This window comes from Amblyomma mixtum, chromosome 9, assembly GCF_055824585.1.
Source record: "Amblyomma mixtum isolate Tamu chromosome 9, ASM5582458v1, whole genome shotgun sequence".
NCBI classification, from domain to species: domain Eukaryota; kingdom Metazoa; phylum Arthropoda; class Arachnida; order Ixodida; family Ixodidae; genus Amblyomma; species Amblyomma mixtum.
In genome coordinates this window covers 83,887,645-83,902,692 of record NC_143020.1, presented here as the reverse complement: position 1 = coordinate 83,902,692, position 15,048 = coordinate 83,887,645, and the positions used below count along the sequence as shown (strand labels likewise).

Here is a 15,048-nt window from a genome sequence, read left to right as displayed (position 1 = left end):
TCACCTGAAATGTCAGTGGGTCGCTGAGAAAGTCGCCGATGAAATTTTCAATGCCCTACAAACTCAAGAGCGAATGAAGCCGTAGTAGGACCCGTTATTTTATTTACGTGTTTTCGCTCTAGCTATCCAGCCAATCAGAGGTGGCGCTTCCGAAAAAGAAAATATAAACCCCACTTCATTACACATTGTACAGTGCAAAACCACCTGAAAAGAGTGCAGACTGTGCCTTACCGTGCGTTGCGCACTCTCTAGTGACACCGACAGAATGCATTCCAGAGCTTGCCTTATTCGCTCCCCCTTCTTCAAACTCACTTACACGGGTTTATGGTGCTCTTCCTCATTGACAAACGAATATAATCATTCATTCAATCATACTGGCCATACCTGACAAAAAATAGCGTCGTTTCCTTAGTGAGAACATGAATTATGGTTCTAAAGCCCCTCTAAATCATAAACCAAACTTTTGTTTTGGAGCACCTTGCTTTAGGTGCTTGAAGGAATCCTACCAGAAAATGTTGCATAGAACGTGCTGACACCGCAATCCACGACACTACCTGGAGCATCGCGGCATTTGCAGGCAGATGTACCACCTCATTAATCCAACAATAAACGATAACCTACAAAGATGCAATCGATATCCTATATTTCACTAGAAATGATTGTTTTTCTTCATCAGTCCTTGAAAATTTATTGGTCCGACATTATTCTTGCCAATCACATTGTTTGCTATAAATGTCGTAGCTGCCTTTCTTGGCGCAGAGGAGATCGAACAAAAAGTAGCAGCATGTTGGTGTGCTGTCGTTTTTTAGGTATTCTTGATTCACCCAGAGCTCACAACCTGCAAGAAAGAAGCCACTTAAACTTTTGCGCATTAACAATGGTATTCTCTATTCAAGCATGAAACCAAAGGTATAAGCATATTGCACATGGTTATTATCCGACACCGCCTGAAAGCCCGGCAACTGAATACTGTACGTTTTATTAGTGCCCAAAAATGAATGTTATAGAAAATTATGTAGAACATGCGAAAGATTTTGAAAACAAAAAAAAATAAACGCATTTGGCAACAGAAACGCCTGATAGCGTTAAGGTGACATAACCATGCGATTTGCGCGACATCAGTGTCACAAATTCTAATTTAGAACTCCATTTAGAATAAGAGAGACAACAAACTTTTGTTTGCGTCTATTTTTCATTCGGGTAATGACTATGACATTAGCATACATGAATTGCGAAGTGGTACCTGATTCTGACCCGTATATAATTAATTATAAATTAATTTCTATCATGAAGTTTCTGTTCCCCCCTCTGAAACCAAGAAATGAATTTGACGCCGAAGTTCAGTACAGGTGACGTGAGGTATTAATAAAGAGAGATACTTCGCCCATATGCGACCAGATGAATAGAACTAGAACTTTTTAATTTCGTTGTGCTGTTCGAAAACGCATGGTTCAATGTTAGCCTCGCTGCCGCTTCTGGTGCCCTTTTAAGGCTACTTACAAGCCTGTAAAAATAACCTAGCACAAATGAGATCTCAATTCATCGAAAGTAAGCGGCAGGCGCTTTAAATATGCGAACTGCATTACCGAGCTTTGCGTTCTTACGTTCAGAATACAATTTTTTTTTCTGAGGAGGCAACATTTTAATAAGGATTACTTGCAACACTACAAGGTCACTTGTATCACTAAATGTACTTCGCTACATAACGATAAAAGGTGAAACTACTAAGTATTAAACTATAAGCGGGACCTACAAATCTGTTGTCTTAAATGATGAGCATGGATAAAATTTTTTGTAAGTAAAAAAAAAACCAGCAGATGACCAGACGGACCATGGTGCGGAGTGTTATAGGCCTGTGGATTTTACTGGTGTCATTGGCTGTTCTGTTGATATTTTATTTGTTATTTTATTATATTTGATTTTATTCTTTTGATATCTTTAGAACCGTGGAAGGCCCACATGTTCTTGCATATCCTCTGGTTTACTTACCCATGCCCTCATTTTCATACGGGATGCTCAAGAGATTGCAAGATTTCCCATCGGTAAAAATCACTGTGTCGTTCAAGAGAGAACAGTCTGCAGAAAAGGAGTGAAATGAAAGATAAATGCAACGCAGTCGAGATAATAAAAAAAACACGTGAACTGTGGGCTCTCTATATTGGAGTGTGTAAAGGTTATTTAAAAAGTAACGTATTGGCTTACAAGGTCACCTAAAAATCATCTGGTAGACATTACCGTTCTATAAAAGTGTCAGTTTATTTTTCCAAATTCCTAGGAGTGTGTAACCAGGAAAAGCCAGTTTTCTACAAAATGCACTGCTTCTTGAACTTTTTGAATTATTATTTTGAGGAAAATGCTCTGCCCATGCTCTGAAATTCCGGAAAACAGCATTTTTCAATGGGAAATGGTTTACGAAACTAGTTTTTTCTTAAAGAAGATTTTTTTATAACAATTAATATTTTCGCCGATCTCTCGTCGGCTGGATTGCATTGTTTTGCTATTGACGCTTGTGCTATCATAAAAAAAACATTCCAATCTTTTTTTCTTGCAGTCTTAACTTCTCGATGCGAGCTGTAGATCAACAATAGAGGAAAGATTTTGCTACGCGTCGGATAATCGACCATAACAACACATTAGAGTACATTCAAGCAATTCACTGTTGCCTCACAATTAAAATTGCTGCCAAAGAATTCTGGACATGACCAGTTAGGAAATAATGTTTGCAGGCTCCATCTTACACTTGATAGTTAGTACAATAATATTCCAACGCAATTATTATCAAAACAGCGAAAAATAAGTAGCTCCCTCTGATTGGATGATGATGGTAAACACTTTTATTGAAAACCAAAAAGGCTTGGCTTCCGGAAAGTCTGATCGGGTCCCTAGTCCGGGACATCGTTAGTCAAAGCCGCTGTCTACGCTCTTTCGGCAAGGGATAGTTGTTCCTTGAGGTCCGAGCTAGACGGGGTAGCCTCTCAACCCTCCCAAATTGGCTGATTTATTAAGTCAATACTGCTATTTTCCTCGCGAGCCCATACCGTATGGTATAAGTTTGACTTCTGGCCACAAAATCTGCATTGCGCCGAATAGGGCGTGGGCTCATTGACGTGAAGTGCAGCTGAATTCTTAAACGACATTGTTTATAGCCGTCAGAGGTGACACTCTTCTGATTTATTAAGGTCCTTAGCGGGCCTCGGGTATGTCTGCTTCTCAAGCTCGCTCTAACACCAAAATTTTTTGATCTGACCACATCTCGCATAAGTTTGCTGCTACGCCCTTACATTTTTAGTTCTTATGGAGAGGTTAAAAGGGCATCACAAGGTTTAAAGGGAACTGCGGGCTAAGGCAGTGGAGGTTTAATCTGCAATGAGGTGCTTAGAAACATTGACGAGAGGTAAAGAAAATGACTAAAACTCTTACAAAAAGAAAGCTAACCAAAAACAACAAGCATTTTGTTCGGTTTTTTTTTTTTGCAAACCACAGGTACTTTGGTCTAACTTTTGTCTATCGCCTTCCAGGGTAAGGTGTGAAGCCCTGTGTTGCTAACGAAACAGATCTGTGCCATTAGGATGAATGGTGCAGCTTTCTCAGTCGTGAAGTCTATTAGTTTCGTGACAAAGCCGTTAGCGCAATCAAGGTACGCTAAAGTTGTTTTCCACAAACGTAAGCCTGTTAGCAGTCAGATGTTCGCGTTTGTGCCAAATGAATTGGTGTATTCCAATGTCTGGGGCATATTTTACAGGAAAAGTTCTATCTGCGACGTTCCCTGATGGCGACATATTCATCCGTTCACAAACACGCAACTACTGTGTGCGTGTGCGTCACGCTACACGCTTAATTTCGGTAGCACATTGGTTTCCTTAGTTCCACGTGCACTCGTGGCAGCTCTATTTATGCAGAAGGCTAATTTTTTAAGCACCGACGATGTTAGGCCAATCGAAAGGCCTGTCAGACTTTCTGCGCCCATCTGCTTAGCCTTGGAAGTAGTAATCGTGAAGGGAACGATAAAAAAAAAGTGTGTGAACACTTCGACCATACTATGAAGGACGAGATGAAGGATGAAGAGGTGCGCAGGGACAGATATTTAAAACTTAAGGCAGCGTTTACGCTATTTCTGACAGATATTCTGGACCTATCAAACATAGCTTAAGCTTAGTTCAATTTTTTACTCCAAAATGGCCAGCGCTCGCAAGGTGCATGGAATATAATATGCAGGATTAATAGCAGTGAAAGCATTCTCAGTTCCAGAAGCATTAGAAAGAATTTTGAAATGATCGGTGTTTTTGTGTGCGCAAACCATATCTGATACTTACTATGCAGCTGGTACTGGATGGCATTAGGGTTAGTGTAATTATAGGTCCTATATGCCTTTGTTGTTAAATTCAATGAAAACCTGTAATAGAGAAGTTTCGTGAAAACACCCAGGCGGCCAGGTCTTAATCGAGTGTCAGAGCCATGAAAGAACCGATTTACAACATATGTTATCACTAATAATTGCGATAACTGCCTTTGAGAACTTGTTCTGTTACTGCTCTGCAACTAAATCTGTTAAGACTGTAGACCGACGCGACAAACCGAAATCTGTTCTTAAAGACAATGTGTTATCAAGATAGGCCCTACAGGCTGAGGGTTAAGCCCTTATTTTTTAACTACAGCCAGCACTTTCCAACTCAATCTTAAAAAGGTGCTTGTCTCTTGAGTCAAGTGAAAATGTTAACAGTTATATTCCTCAGCCAACAAGCAAAACGCGATTATCAATTCTCCAGGCCTTAATGCAAAGTAGCTGGAATGTCAGACGAATGAAACCACTACTCTGAGTGGTGCATTACACGCATTGTTTATAGTTCAAACTCCGACAGAATTGGACATCAGAATCATAAATTTAGAAGCAACAAAAAGAATCAACGCTTGCAGATTTTGCGGTTGTCTATCAAAATGAATGAAAGTAGAAAAGTGGCAGCTTGGCCGTAGAAAAGTGGCAGTAGAAAAGTGGTAACAACCCTAGCTTGTGTATAGCGAACCTGAAGTACGAAGACAACGCGCCGGTCTTCAGACAAGAGGACCCGTGTAGTGCCACGTGTTTTTTCTTGAACATCGGTCGCACTAGTGTCAATGAGTGCAATTTGCCGTCAATTTGCGGCTGCTCCCATCTCCGAAACAGCCTTGACCTATTGCACTTATGTAAATTGGTATACAGGCATGCAGGCAATCAGACTTCCTTTATGTTAAACAAAACTGCCTGAGGCAATAGTCTGGGCTTATGTTCACATTAAAATTTCAAATGCTTCCTTCCCCCAAAAAATTCTCTCCTGCATCATAGCTCATTTCACACTGAGTACTTCACCTCGAGAACAACGCTTCGCCGTCAATTGTAGAACTTTTAATTTCTTTGCCAAAATTGCGATAGCGTCCACTGTTCACTTGTTCAGCGCCCTCTCATGAATTGAACCGACAAACCCTGAGGCGAATTGAACCCACAAACTCAAGCACGCACACGAATCAGATGCCAAGGCGAGAGCCGCTTGTCAGGCTGTTCTCTGAGATGGACGCTGCCCCCAGTTCTTCTCTTCGCTCGTCAGAGCCCTTGGCTAACGCACCGCCAAAGGTCAAAGCACACCACGCGGGACCAACTACTAACAACATGATCCCCGCTACACGAACTTATCTCGAAACAAACGCTCCGCTTGTTCTTATTTTGCGTCAACACTTTTATGCAAGTATCACGGTGCATTTCGTATGCCTTTGACCAGCATGAGAAAAAACAAAAAGAAAGATTTAAATTAGATCTTTTTGTCAATTATTGGTCGCTTCAGGTTTTAACTACAATTGCACAGTATAAGTTTGGTTGTCTGCATAGCTGTATGCCAATAGCAAAGCCATGCAGGCCTTAATTCTGGTGATCACTAAATTTTGCCCCCTCTTTGTATACCTGACACATGTCACCTAATGTCAGCTATGCTAGAACGAGGAACCTACTCTGCACAACTGATAGGAGCGCCCGCTAACGTTGCCGAGCGTAAGAGTAGCTTTGGTAGTGCTTGTTTTCAGTGGGTTTTGCAACAACATTGCAATGCCTGCTAAAGAGCAGGTTAAGAAAACAAAGCTCGAAGAGAGCAGGATTTGATAGGTCATCTGTAGAGTCAAAAGCCTTCTGCCTACCATTGTGCTTTTGCGCCCGAATGAGTGCTCTTCGTAATGACAGCAACAAAAAAACTAAACGCAAGTAGCGAGATTTCATCAAGGATGACTAAGTCAGCTGTTTTCTGAACGCTTAACTTGTCCTATCTCGGCTGTCGTCCGTGGGTAGGTTAAGCACTGCGATTAACGAATCGGGGGCTGCGGGCAGCTTTGAGATAAGGCGAGCTGACGGCGGCCGCCCTGGCATCTGCTTAGTGTGCATGCGTGAAATGTCGCCAATTTCGCCATTCACTGCTTAAAAGGGCGCTAATAAACCGAACATTCAACGCTTGTGTGAAATTGGTAAACAATGACGGCCCCTTTGATGACACAACGTTATTCGACCTTAATTCATTTTAAAAAACGTACTAATGCCACTTTTCCTACATTAGCTGTAGCAGCCGCCGTGGTCCAGTGGTTATGGCGCACGACTAATGATCCGAAAGACGCAGGTTCGATCCCGGCCGCGGTGGTCGAATTTCAATGGAGGCGAAATTCTGCACGCCCATGTACTGTGCGATATCCGTGCACGTTAAAAAACCCCAGGTAGACGAAATTTCCGGAGCCGTTCACTACGGCGTTCCTCATAGCCTGTGTAGCTTTGGGACATCAGACACGTAACTAAACAAACAAAACCTGCATTAACTGTGGTTATTGTCGTATCGAATATTTTCACTTACGTTGTTTCATTCCCAGAAAATTCCTTCGAGGACGAATCATTCTTGAACCTGAATTCAGATATCCTTGTTTCCACGCTTACATAGTGCTCTCGGAGACTCACACAAGAGAAGTTTACACCCCAAAGATAGTCAGCAGTGTTGAACGTCGACTTTGCAAGGAAGTATACCACGTTACTACTTTGGTTAAGGATCTGGAATACAAGATGCGTATGCTTGTAAAGTTCAAGCGCGCATGGATTATCAACTGCCACAAAGTTCTACCAGACTTTGTTAATGCAAGGTATTTTAGAGCAAAAGTTCATTTTGAGAGGCATTTCAGAATGGCTTTACGCGTAGCTCTCTCCCATGGTCCCACATGTATAACACCACGGGAGGGGCGATTGGGCACGTGATCGTGGTTGAGTGCTCGCCCTTCCCGCATAAAGCAAAGGTAGCGCAAGGCATTCGAAGCTGGCGCAGCTGCTTATCGAATAGTGCTACTTAAGACGCTCAATGAAACCAACAGCGGCTAGTGGAAAAGGACAAAAGCAACATCGGCAACTAGCGTTCGTTACCGCGCTCAAAACCGAGGCTGTTGCACGGTGCACAAGAAGGATCCCGCCGTACACGCTGCCGAGCGTGAGACTAATCAGTGCAGCAGCCAGACTTGACCAGACCAAGCATCGCAGACAACTGCAATCTGCCGCGGTGCGTCAACAACGAAAGCGGCTGCAGCCGACTTTGTAAGAAGCTTCAGCCATGACCTTACTGTAAATGCCGCAGCCGAGCCGCCTGGGAAGCGCAGAAAATTGTTGCATGCCCAGGGGACTGCTCGAGAAACTGCGACGCACCAGGAGACCCGAAAGCGCCATCGAGAAGTGGCAGCACGAAAGCTGGTAGGACAATGAGCGACGCGTCGCCGCCGCTGCAGTGCTGCCGGTAGAGAAGTCACGGCGTCAAACACGGGATAGCGTGACCTGTGGTTGCTAGCGCGAGATAAGTGCAAATATGTTCGGCGGCTCAATCTCGGTGTGCGACAGACTGGTTCCAGCGAGATTTAGTGGTCCTCAAACGGAGTACTGAGAGTGCTTGTGTCGGATTTTCTAAACGGCTAATATGAAAGCGTAATGGCAAGGTACAAACCCTCTCCATGTCTAAAGCTCACATCATTACGCTGATCTCAGCGCACCTGATGCCGCTCACCTGTGCAATCATATGTACTGCTTACTTCTTTCGCGCTACTTAGCAGACCTTCACCGATGCGTTATTTTCTGCCTTTGCAGGCACTTGGCAGGCACTTGGTTAAATATTGTAATGGTTCCGCGAAGGCTGCACAGCGCACACTGGAACAAAAAGGCACATACCGAGCGCCATGCGTGTTAGTCTCTTATAGTGTCTTCGACCGGTTGCTTTAGAGCGCTCTAGAGTGCTCTGACCAGAGCCCTCCTATTCGGCTGGCCGGTACCAGGCATTCTTTTTGTATTCGGCTGGTTTTTTCGGAGCGCCCGCCTCCAGCTCAGAGCGCTCTCACACGCTCCGCAAAAAAAGTCAAAGCAACCGGGCGCTCTGGGTCACGTGAGTGCTTCTTACAATCTCGCGTCGCCGGCACCGGTTGCTCTGTTGCGTGCGCCGAAGCGGCTATATGACAGTGTTTAGATCTTCTGATGAAGGTGCGCACTAGCTTCAATCCCACGAAATTGATCAGTATGTCGAGCCTCGGAATGTTCCTTCGCGCTGGAGGCCAGCAGCGATGAACACGGTAACGTCGATGAGCGCACCAGCGGCGTTTGAGGGTACAGAAAAGGCTTAGCACGAAGCGTCTCGACGGTGTATTTGCTCCTGCATATTAGACGATACGTCTTTGCGGATACGTTTGTGCTGTACAAATTGGACGTTGATGTTTATCAGTTCATGCAGTGCAAAAAAACCTGTGTGTGCATAGCAAAAGAGGAATGTTTTCGTGGATGTTAGCTAGCGAACTTTTTTGCTGGTGACCGCAGTAATCAAGCACGAATGCCACGTTGCGGTACCGATCAGACCCCTTGTTGTGAAAAAGTGCCCACTGAGGATAGTATATCAATGCGCTTTGATGAAAAGGTATGGTGAGTACATAAAATGCGCCGAACGTTGCTATCGGTCGGTCCCATGCCAGAAGGCTCTCAGGGTCTACTTCATTCACGTGACCGCTTTGAAAGCGCTCACCTATTCGGCTGGGCAGTGCTTTATCAGACTCAGATTCAGAGTTTGCTACCTATCTGCGCGCTCTCGGTCAGAGGATCTAGGCGACCAGTCTAAGGCACCATTATATTGTCTAGGTACGCGATGTTGTCTTGGTCGAGCTGATACTAACCCGCTCAGCGGCGCTCGTGTGAGCAGGTCCTTCATGTACAGTCGATCCCGGATATATAGAACCCGGATATATCGAATTATTGCCTATATCGAACAGATGTAGAATCCCCTAGGGAATCTCATGCAAAAGTATAGCAAATTTGTTTACGTTTATCGAACTCCTGTGCACCCTATATTTGATATATCGAACTACGTGCCATGCCGAGCCCCCGCAAGTGCGCTTCTCCCTGTATGCACCACCCTGGAAGTGGGCTTCTTCCACTAGCGCGCGCTCCTGCAAATGGGCTTCTCCTAATAAGAGTTAACGCGGCGCTGGCCATGGACAGCTGCGCTCTTAGTCACATGATGGGAACTTTGTGGGGGGTGTGAAAGGAAATGGGAATGGCCATAAGGAGCTGGGAAGAGGGAACCGTGCTGGCCGCAGGCCCGCAGACGCCTAATTTCTGATGCTCACATCGTGGCTGACATCACCGATACCGAGGAAGCGGACCCGAGGAGTGACGAAGATTGTGCCAAGAGGCCCAGCCGCCATGCACTGGGGCTGAACTTGCATCCGCATTCAGCGTCAATCGTCGCTGTTGTGGCGCAATGGAGGGCACTGGACTTTCTCATTTGGATACTATCAACAAGCTTGAGGACAGCTTAATGAACTGCATGGTGCAGAGGAAGAGGCAAGCAAAGCTCACTGGCTTTTTTCTTGTGAAATAAAGCGCGCTGATCGTGGAGTTGTGCTTTCGTTTTTGTGGACTTAAGAGGAGTAAATCGGTAAGTTCCCACTTGCGACGATCCCGGGAAATTCTCCGAGATTTGCGCAATTTTAAAATAAGCGTCTAATAGGCATATTTTATATTTCGAATTATTGATATATCGAACTTTTTCGCGATACCCTTCGAGTTCGATATATCCGGGATCGACTGTATTTGTCATGGGTTCCTTTATGATGTAAAGGTAAAAGGAGGCGGCTTTGCCTGAGTGTCATACTAATGCTAACTTCAATCTTGATGCCAGCTGGCAATAATCACTCCAACACAGGTTGTTATTGTGTGTCTGACTTATTTCTGTGAGTTTCTTTCCAACGTAATCGCGAGCATGACGTAAACCAATATATTCTATATGCTACACAACACACTGTGCACGATGCATTTCAAACGCTAGACCCAGTTTTTGATGATACATGGGGCGCACACATATCACGAAGACACTAGCGAGATCCTATCGCAATAATAATAGATTCTTTATTTCACTCATGAAGTGACGGAGTACGGGAAAAAAAGCTGAAAATTAAGCTCGATTAGCTTCCACCTCCCCAGAGTGCAGATATTCAAGGAGCAAAAGAAGAAAAGAAGAAAAAATTTAAAAATCATGGCACAGCGACATAAGAACAACAGCACAAATCACGCTACAGAAATACCTTGTTTACGGAGTGAGATCGACTGATAAAAGCCAAACAATAAAAAAAATCTAATTGAACTACGTGAGACACCGCTGATAAGTGAACGTACACACCTGAGAAAGCTTGAAAATGAAAAAACAAACGTTACATAAGTCAAGGAAAAGACAAAGAAAAACAATGCGCATTGTGCAGTATGAACTGAGAAGCGTAGTTCAATGAAGGGTACAGCGTACACATGCAGAAAGCGAGAAATGCACCATCATGTGAACGAATTTTTGCCAAAGAAAATCAATTTCAGTTCTTTTTTGAAGCTATCTCGGCAGTATTACCGCTTCTATAACAAAAATTTAACAAGTGCGGTAGCATCCTGTTTATCGTTTGTCGTCCATAACCGGTCCTGCACGTCCTGCATCACATAAAATTCGCCTCAAGATCCCCAAGTAGATGGCGTATTTCTGTGCGTTACGAACGGCTGCACTTGCGTCAAGATCAACATCAGCAGCGGCTGCAGCGGAATTGACCCTCTCCTGCGCAACCTAAAGCAAACTTGCCTCCTAAAGCTTCCTCATATACACTCCGTAGAGCTAGGGGTGAGTGCTTTCTCTGCATTTCGAAAAACACGTCCTCCCCATGGCTACTTATTCTCCTTGATATATGGGTGCGCGATATAATAAACCCATGGTTGCTTTCCAACTAGCACTGCCCTCTTAAGGTTAAGTAGACATCTTAGTGCAGTGTGCTACCTGCTCATGACAAGCTGTGGAACCCTATCGTATATTTTACAAACTACACCCCCCCCCCCCCTTCCCCAGAAAAAAAAAATCAAAATACCATCCCTCACCTTCCAAGCGTCTTGGTACTTGCCAAGTCTTGTTTCGTTTGCCCAGATTGGATTTGGGCATTCGCTTGCTGCGCATAGAAGCCAAACTTGAGGCACCAAAAATGCCAGGAACAAAAGCATCGCGTATTTCTCAATAAGGACTGATTCCTGTGAAGATCAAAAGCGTATTTGCTTTATAATATATATCGGCTATTAATAATTGAAATTGTCGACAAATGTCCTTTGGAGATCGATTTTTACGTACAGAAGCTGCAACTGTTTTGTTCAAAAGCCGAAAGCAAAGACGTGATTCCTTCCACGTTGCTGGCGCGGCTCATTGCTGATGCTGTCTGTTGTCGTTTGTTTTATAGTCTATGGGTTCTCTGAAACTTGAGACGTGAGTGATGATAACTTACCCGTCGTCTCGAGGTTAAAATACAACAATTCATTCAAGCTAAGGCATGAGTGGTTCTGCGCACAGAGCAAAACCTCTCTTGTCGACCAGTTCTGTGATTCTTGAAAACGAAACTCGGCAGGGCTTCCTAGAAATAATGCAGTAGTAGGTGGTTGACGACAATGACGTTCTGGAACCACTAAAGTATTGGAAAAAACAAAAAGGCATTTTCTGAAATACTTCTCAGTTGTCAGGAAATGCATGCTTTCTGAATAATTCTGTTCTGTGGAAATGAGGAATGCTATGTTCAGTTAAAGAACAGCAACTGTAAAGCATGGTATCATCCACACTTTTCGTAGTTGGTACGGCATTTCATCAGGACTGTGTTTCTTCAAGCTAAGACCTGGTTGTTTCTAAAACTTCATTCTAAAAAATTAGTAGAGCTAATATTACTGGCTTATCTCCTGCCTTATGACTGAGATTCCCGCTCGTGCGGGCATCCCAGTCGAGCTATTTCCGTCTTCGACACACGCCACGGCAACCATCCCTTGTCTTCGCAGCACAGCCAGCACCAACATCACCTCTAGTAGGGTGGTCTTGGACGTTCAGATCGCATATCAACACGCTTTTGACTTTCCTGTTGTGGTGAAGAAAAATTGCAGCGGCTTAGCTCAGCTAAGGCTGGTTATGCAAGCGAACGCTTTGTTATGCATGGTTATGTTGTGTCTTTAAGCCAGCTTAGACTCAACCTCTTCGACCGTCGCCGACACCGAGGTGGAAGCAGAAGCAGCAGCGGCTGCCTCCAATGGTCTCCGCTGCCGCCTTTCGGCGTTCTTCAGCTGCCGTTCTTCGTCGGTATCTGCCGCTAGCTTGGCACATTTAACTTCCCTGCCTCCAGCTGTATAGTTAGCATGATTGGCAACGTCAGCCTGATGATCAGATCAGCCCTTCGTCTACGAGACCGTCCTGGCAGCGTAGACGGTCCTGGCTGACTCGCTTCATTCATAGCGAGAAACTGCGAGGTGGCAGTGTGTCCGTGAGAGCGGTGCCGTCTCCCTTTCAAGCGTATGGTGATTGACGTGTTAAGGCCGTTGTACGATCGTTTCTTGGGCGAATCCGCCAGCGAGCGGACCGCTCGCTTTCAGCCTCCGCCCGGGCATGAGGCGGAATGGTGTTGTACGATCACTTTGCTGCTGGCGGACGAGACGGATGGTTCGAACGTTCCGCTTGGCGGTCCCGGCAGTGCTCCCCGTCTAATCGCGTGCGGCGGTACAGGCATGTGTTTGTAGCGAAACACGCAGATATCTTGCGGTAGAAATTACCCGTAATAATTGCGGAGTTTTCAAGAAAATATCCGTTGCGTCAACGTTTCTTTTGCTGCCGGATTTTCGTCGGGTTGGGATGGCACGGATCTCGGTTCAGACGACCCCGACGGCCGCGAACCAATTCGCGACAAAACTTCGCAAGATCGAAGGCGAGTCTGCTCATCTGAAACGATTTCATCGGAAACGATACCTGTTTGGACCATTTCTACCCAAAAGACTGAAAAACGCGTCACATCGCAATCGAGTACTCCTCGTTCGACGATACGTTCTCACAACGGCTCGTGATTTCTGCCCGAAAATAACTGAATGCTGCCTGCTCTGAAAGTTACGCTGCCCCGACGATTTCACAACGACGACGCGATTTTTACTGCGAATTCTCGATCGGGCCTGGCTGCAGTACAGGCTGCTAACAACTGACCGTAATTACAATCGGTATAATCACTTTTAAATAGTTAGCATTACATGTTTAAAATTTTTAGTCAGTTAATCAAATTAGCCCTGCAGTGTTTTCGCATTGTTGACAGAGAAAAAAAATTGTACTTGCGGCCTTTTCCAAGCATTTTGCAGTCACTTTAATGTGTAAACCGTCTTCTCCTTGGCTCCCTATACTGTTACTACAAAAGACGTGCTTAAATATTCAATATATAAGTTGTGTGTGTGTGTCTGAATTGTGCATGCATTTAACATTCACAATTTAGCATAGCACTGCTGTCAAACAGAAATGCTAATATACTTAGGATAGCTTTTTCTTTCTAAAAATTCCAATCTGTCCGAAAATCCGCTACGTCTTCTGTTGTTTCTGTGTTTTCTATTTACCCCCATTTACATCTATCCGTTCGAGATATCTACAAATGATGTCAGGCCAGGCAATAATTGTGTTTTTTTTTTCGCATTGCGAAAATTGCTACCGGAACACAAAAAAGCTCATACTTTCAGTGCCCTACAGAGCATCAAGTTTGATTTTATTGAGGCTACCTAGACTCATGTTGTCTGCTATCTTCAACCACACCTATGAACTGCTTCATGTACTGCGTGCATTCCAAATATCTTCATCAGAAATTTCTATTCGCACGTATGCAAGACTTGCGCACTGACAATCGATTCTGAAATCATCTTTTCCTTTCTTCGTGGCCAGAAAAAAAAAGTTTTCTTCCTCACAAATTACAATGCCACCTAAAAAAGTGAATATAATGTCATGAATTGTTTGGAATTCACTAATTGCTTACAAAGACTTCCAACAGTTGACCGAAACAGTACTATCGCTACAGACAAAAATCGAAATATGCAGCCCCGACAACCAAGGGCGCTGCAGTAACGCTGTATTGGGGCGTTAGGCGTATTACAGGATTTAAATATTCCTTGCATGTGCTTATTTTCGTCTATCGGTCTCTCTATTTCTTCGGCAAAGAGCGGTCAAACCCAGGTTTTTGTTTTATTTTAGCAGAATCTGTATAACGAAGCTAGGCTAGTGGAAACAGAATTTTGTTTCCACTAGCCTCGACCTCCATACATTTCGCGGTAATAAAACGATGTTATCTGTGCAGTGTAAAACAGAAAAACTTCAGTGGAGGTGCTGGGTATCGATCCCAGTACCTCTCGCATGCTAAGCGAGCGCTCTACCATCTGAGCTACACCCCCCACGACGTACACAGCAGCAAGACGTCCATTCTAAGAGGCGCTATGCTCTGCGCTTTAAATAAGCGGCAGGTGAGAGCGGTGGTGCAATGTGCGACCCGTCGCCACTAGAGACCAGTGCCGCATTGTAATGAGTCCACAGGGCTCAACGTTTACCGGTAGCTTTCCCATTAGCTACGATATGCTACCCTCTTAAACACTTCCTGAAGCAGGGCACTTGGGAGTCTAAGACGCCGTCTGCTTCGCAACCAGCAGGGTTCTTGATATCAGCAGTGCGTGTTTCTTTAGGTCCGCCA

The 15,048-nt window shown here is 44.5% G+C and overlaps 1 protein-coding gene and 1 non-coding gene across 2 annotated transcripts; both read right to left on the bottom strand.

Moving 5' to 3' along the window:
• Positions 1–701: 701 nt before the first annotated feature.
• On the bottom strand, positions 702–8,051 carry LOC149329944 (male-specific histamine-binding salivary protein-like). The gene is made up of 4 exons (XM_089559322.1): positions 8,026–8,051; positions 4,314–4,393; positions 1,990–2,076; positions 702–838 (listed from the first exon to the last, which is right to left on the bottom strand). The coding sequence occupies exons 1-4, from the start codon at positions 8,049–8,051 to the stop codon at positions 702–704; spliced, it is 330 nt and encodes a 109-aa protein (XP_089415448.1).
• Positions 8,052–14,682: 6,631 nt separating this feature from the next.
• On the bottom strand, positions 14,683–14,755 carry TRNAA-AGC (transfer RNA alanine (anticodon AGC)). The gene has a single exon. It is a non-coding gene; the product is annotated as a tRNA-Ala (tRNA).
• Between the last annotated feature and the right edge of the window lie 293 nt (positions 14,756–15,048).

Bases quoted from the DNA above. Each gene is read 5' to 3' on its own strand.
- LOC149329944 (XM_089559322.1), bottom strand. From the start codon at position 8,051: ATGATTGCACAGGTGAGCGGCATCAG. The intron at 4,394-8,025 runs GTGCGCTGAGAT...TCTCTATTACAG, and splicing joins GCACAGGTGAGCGGCATCAG to GTTTTCATTGAATTTAACAA. The intron at 839-1,989 runs GTAAGTAAACCA...TCTTTCTTGCAG, and splicing joins GTATGAAAATGAGGGCATGG to GTTGTGAGCTCTGGGTGAAT.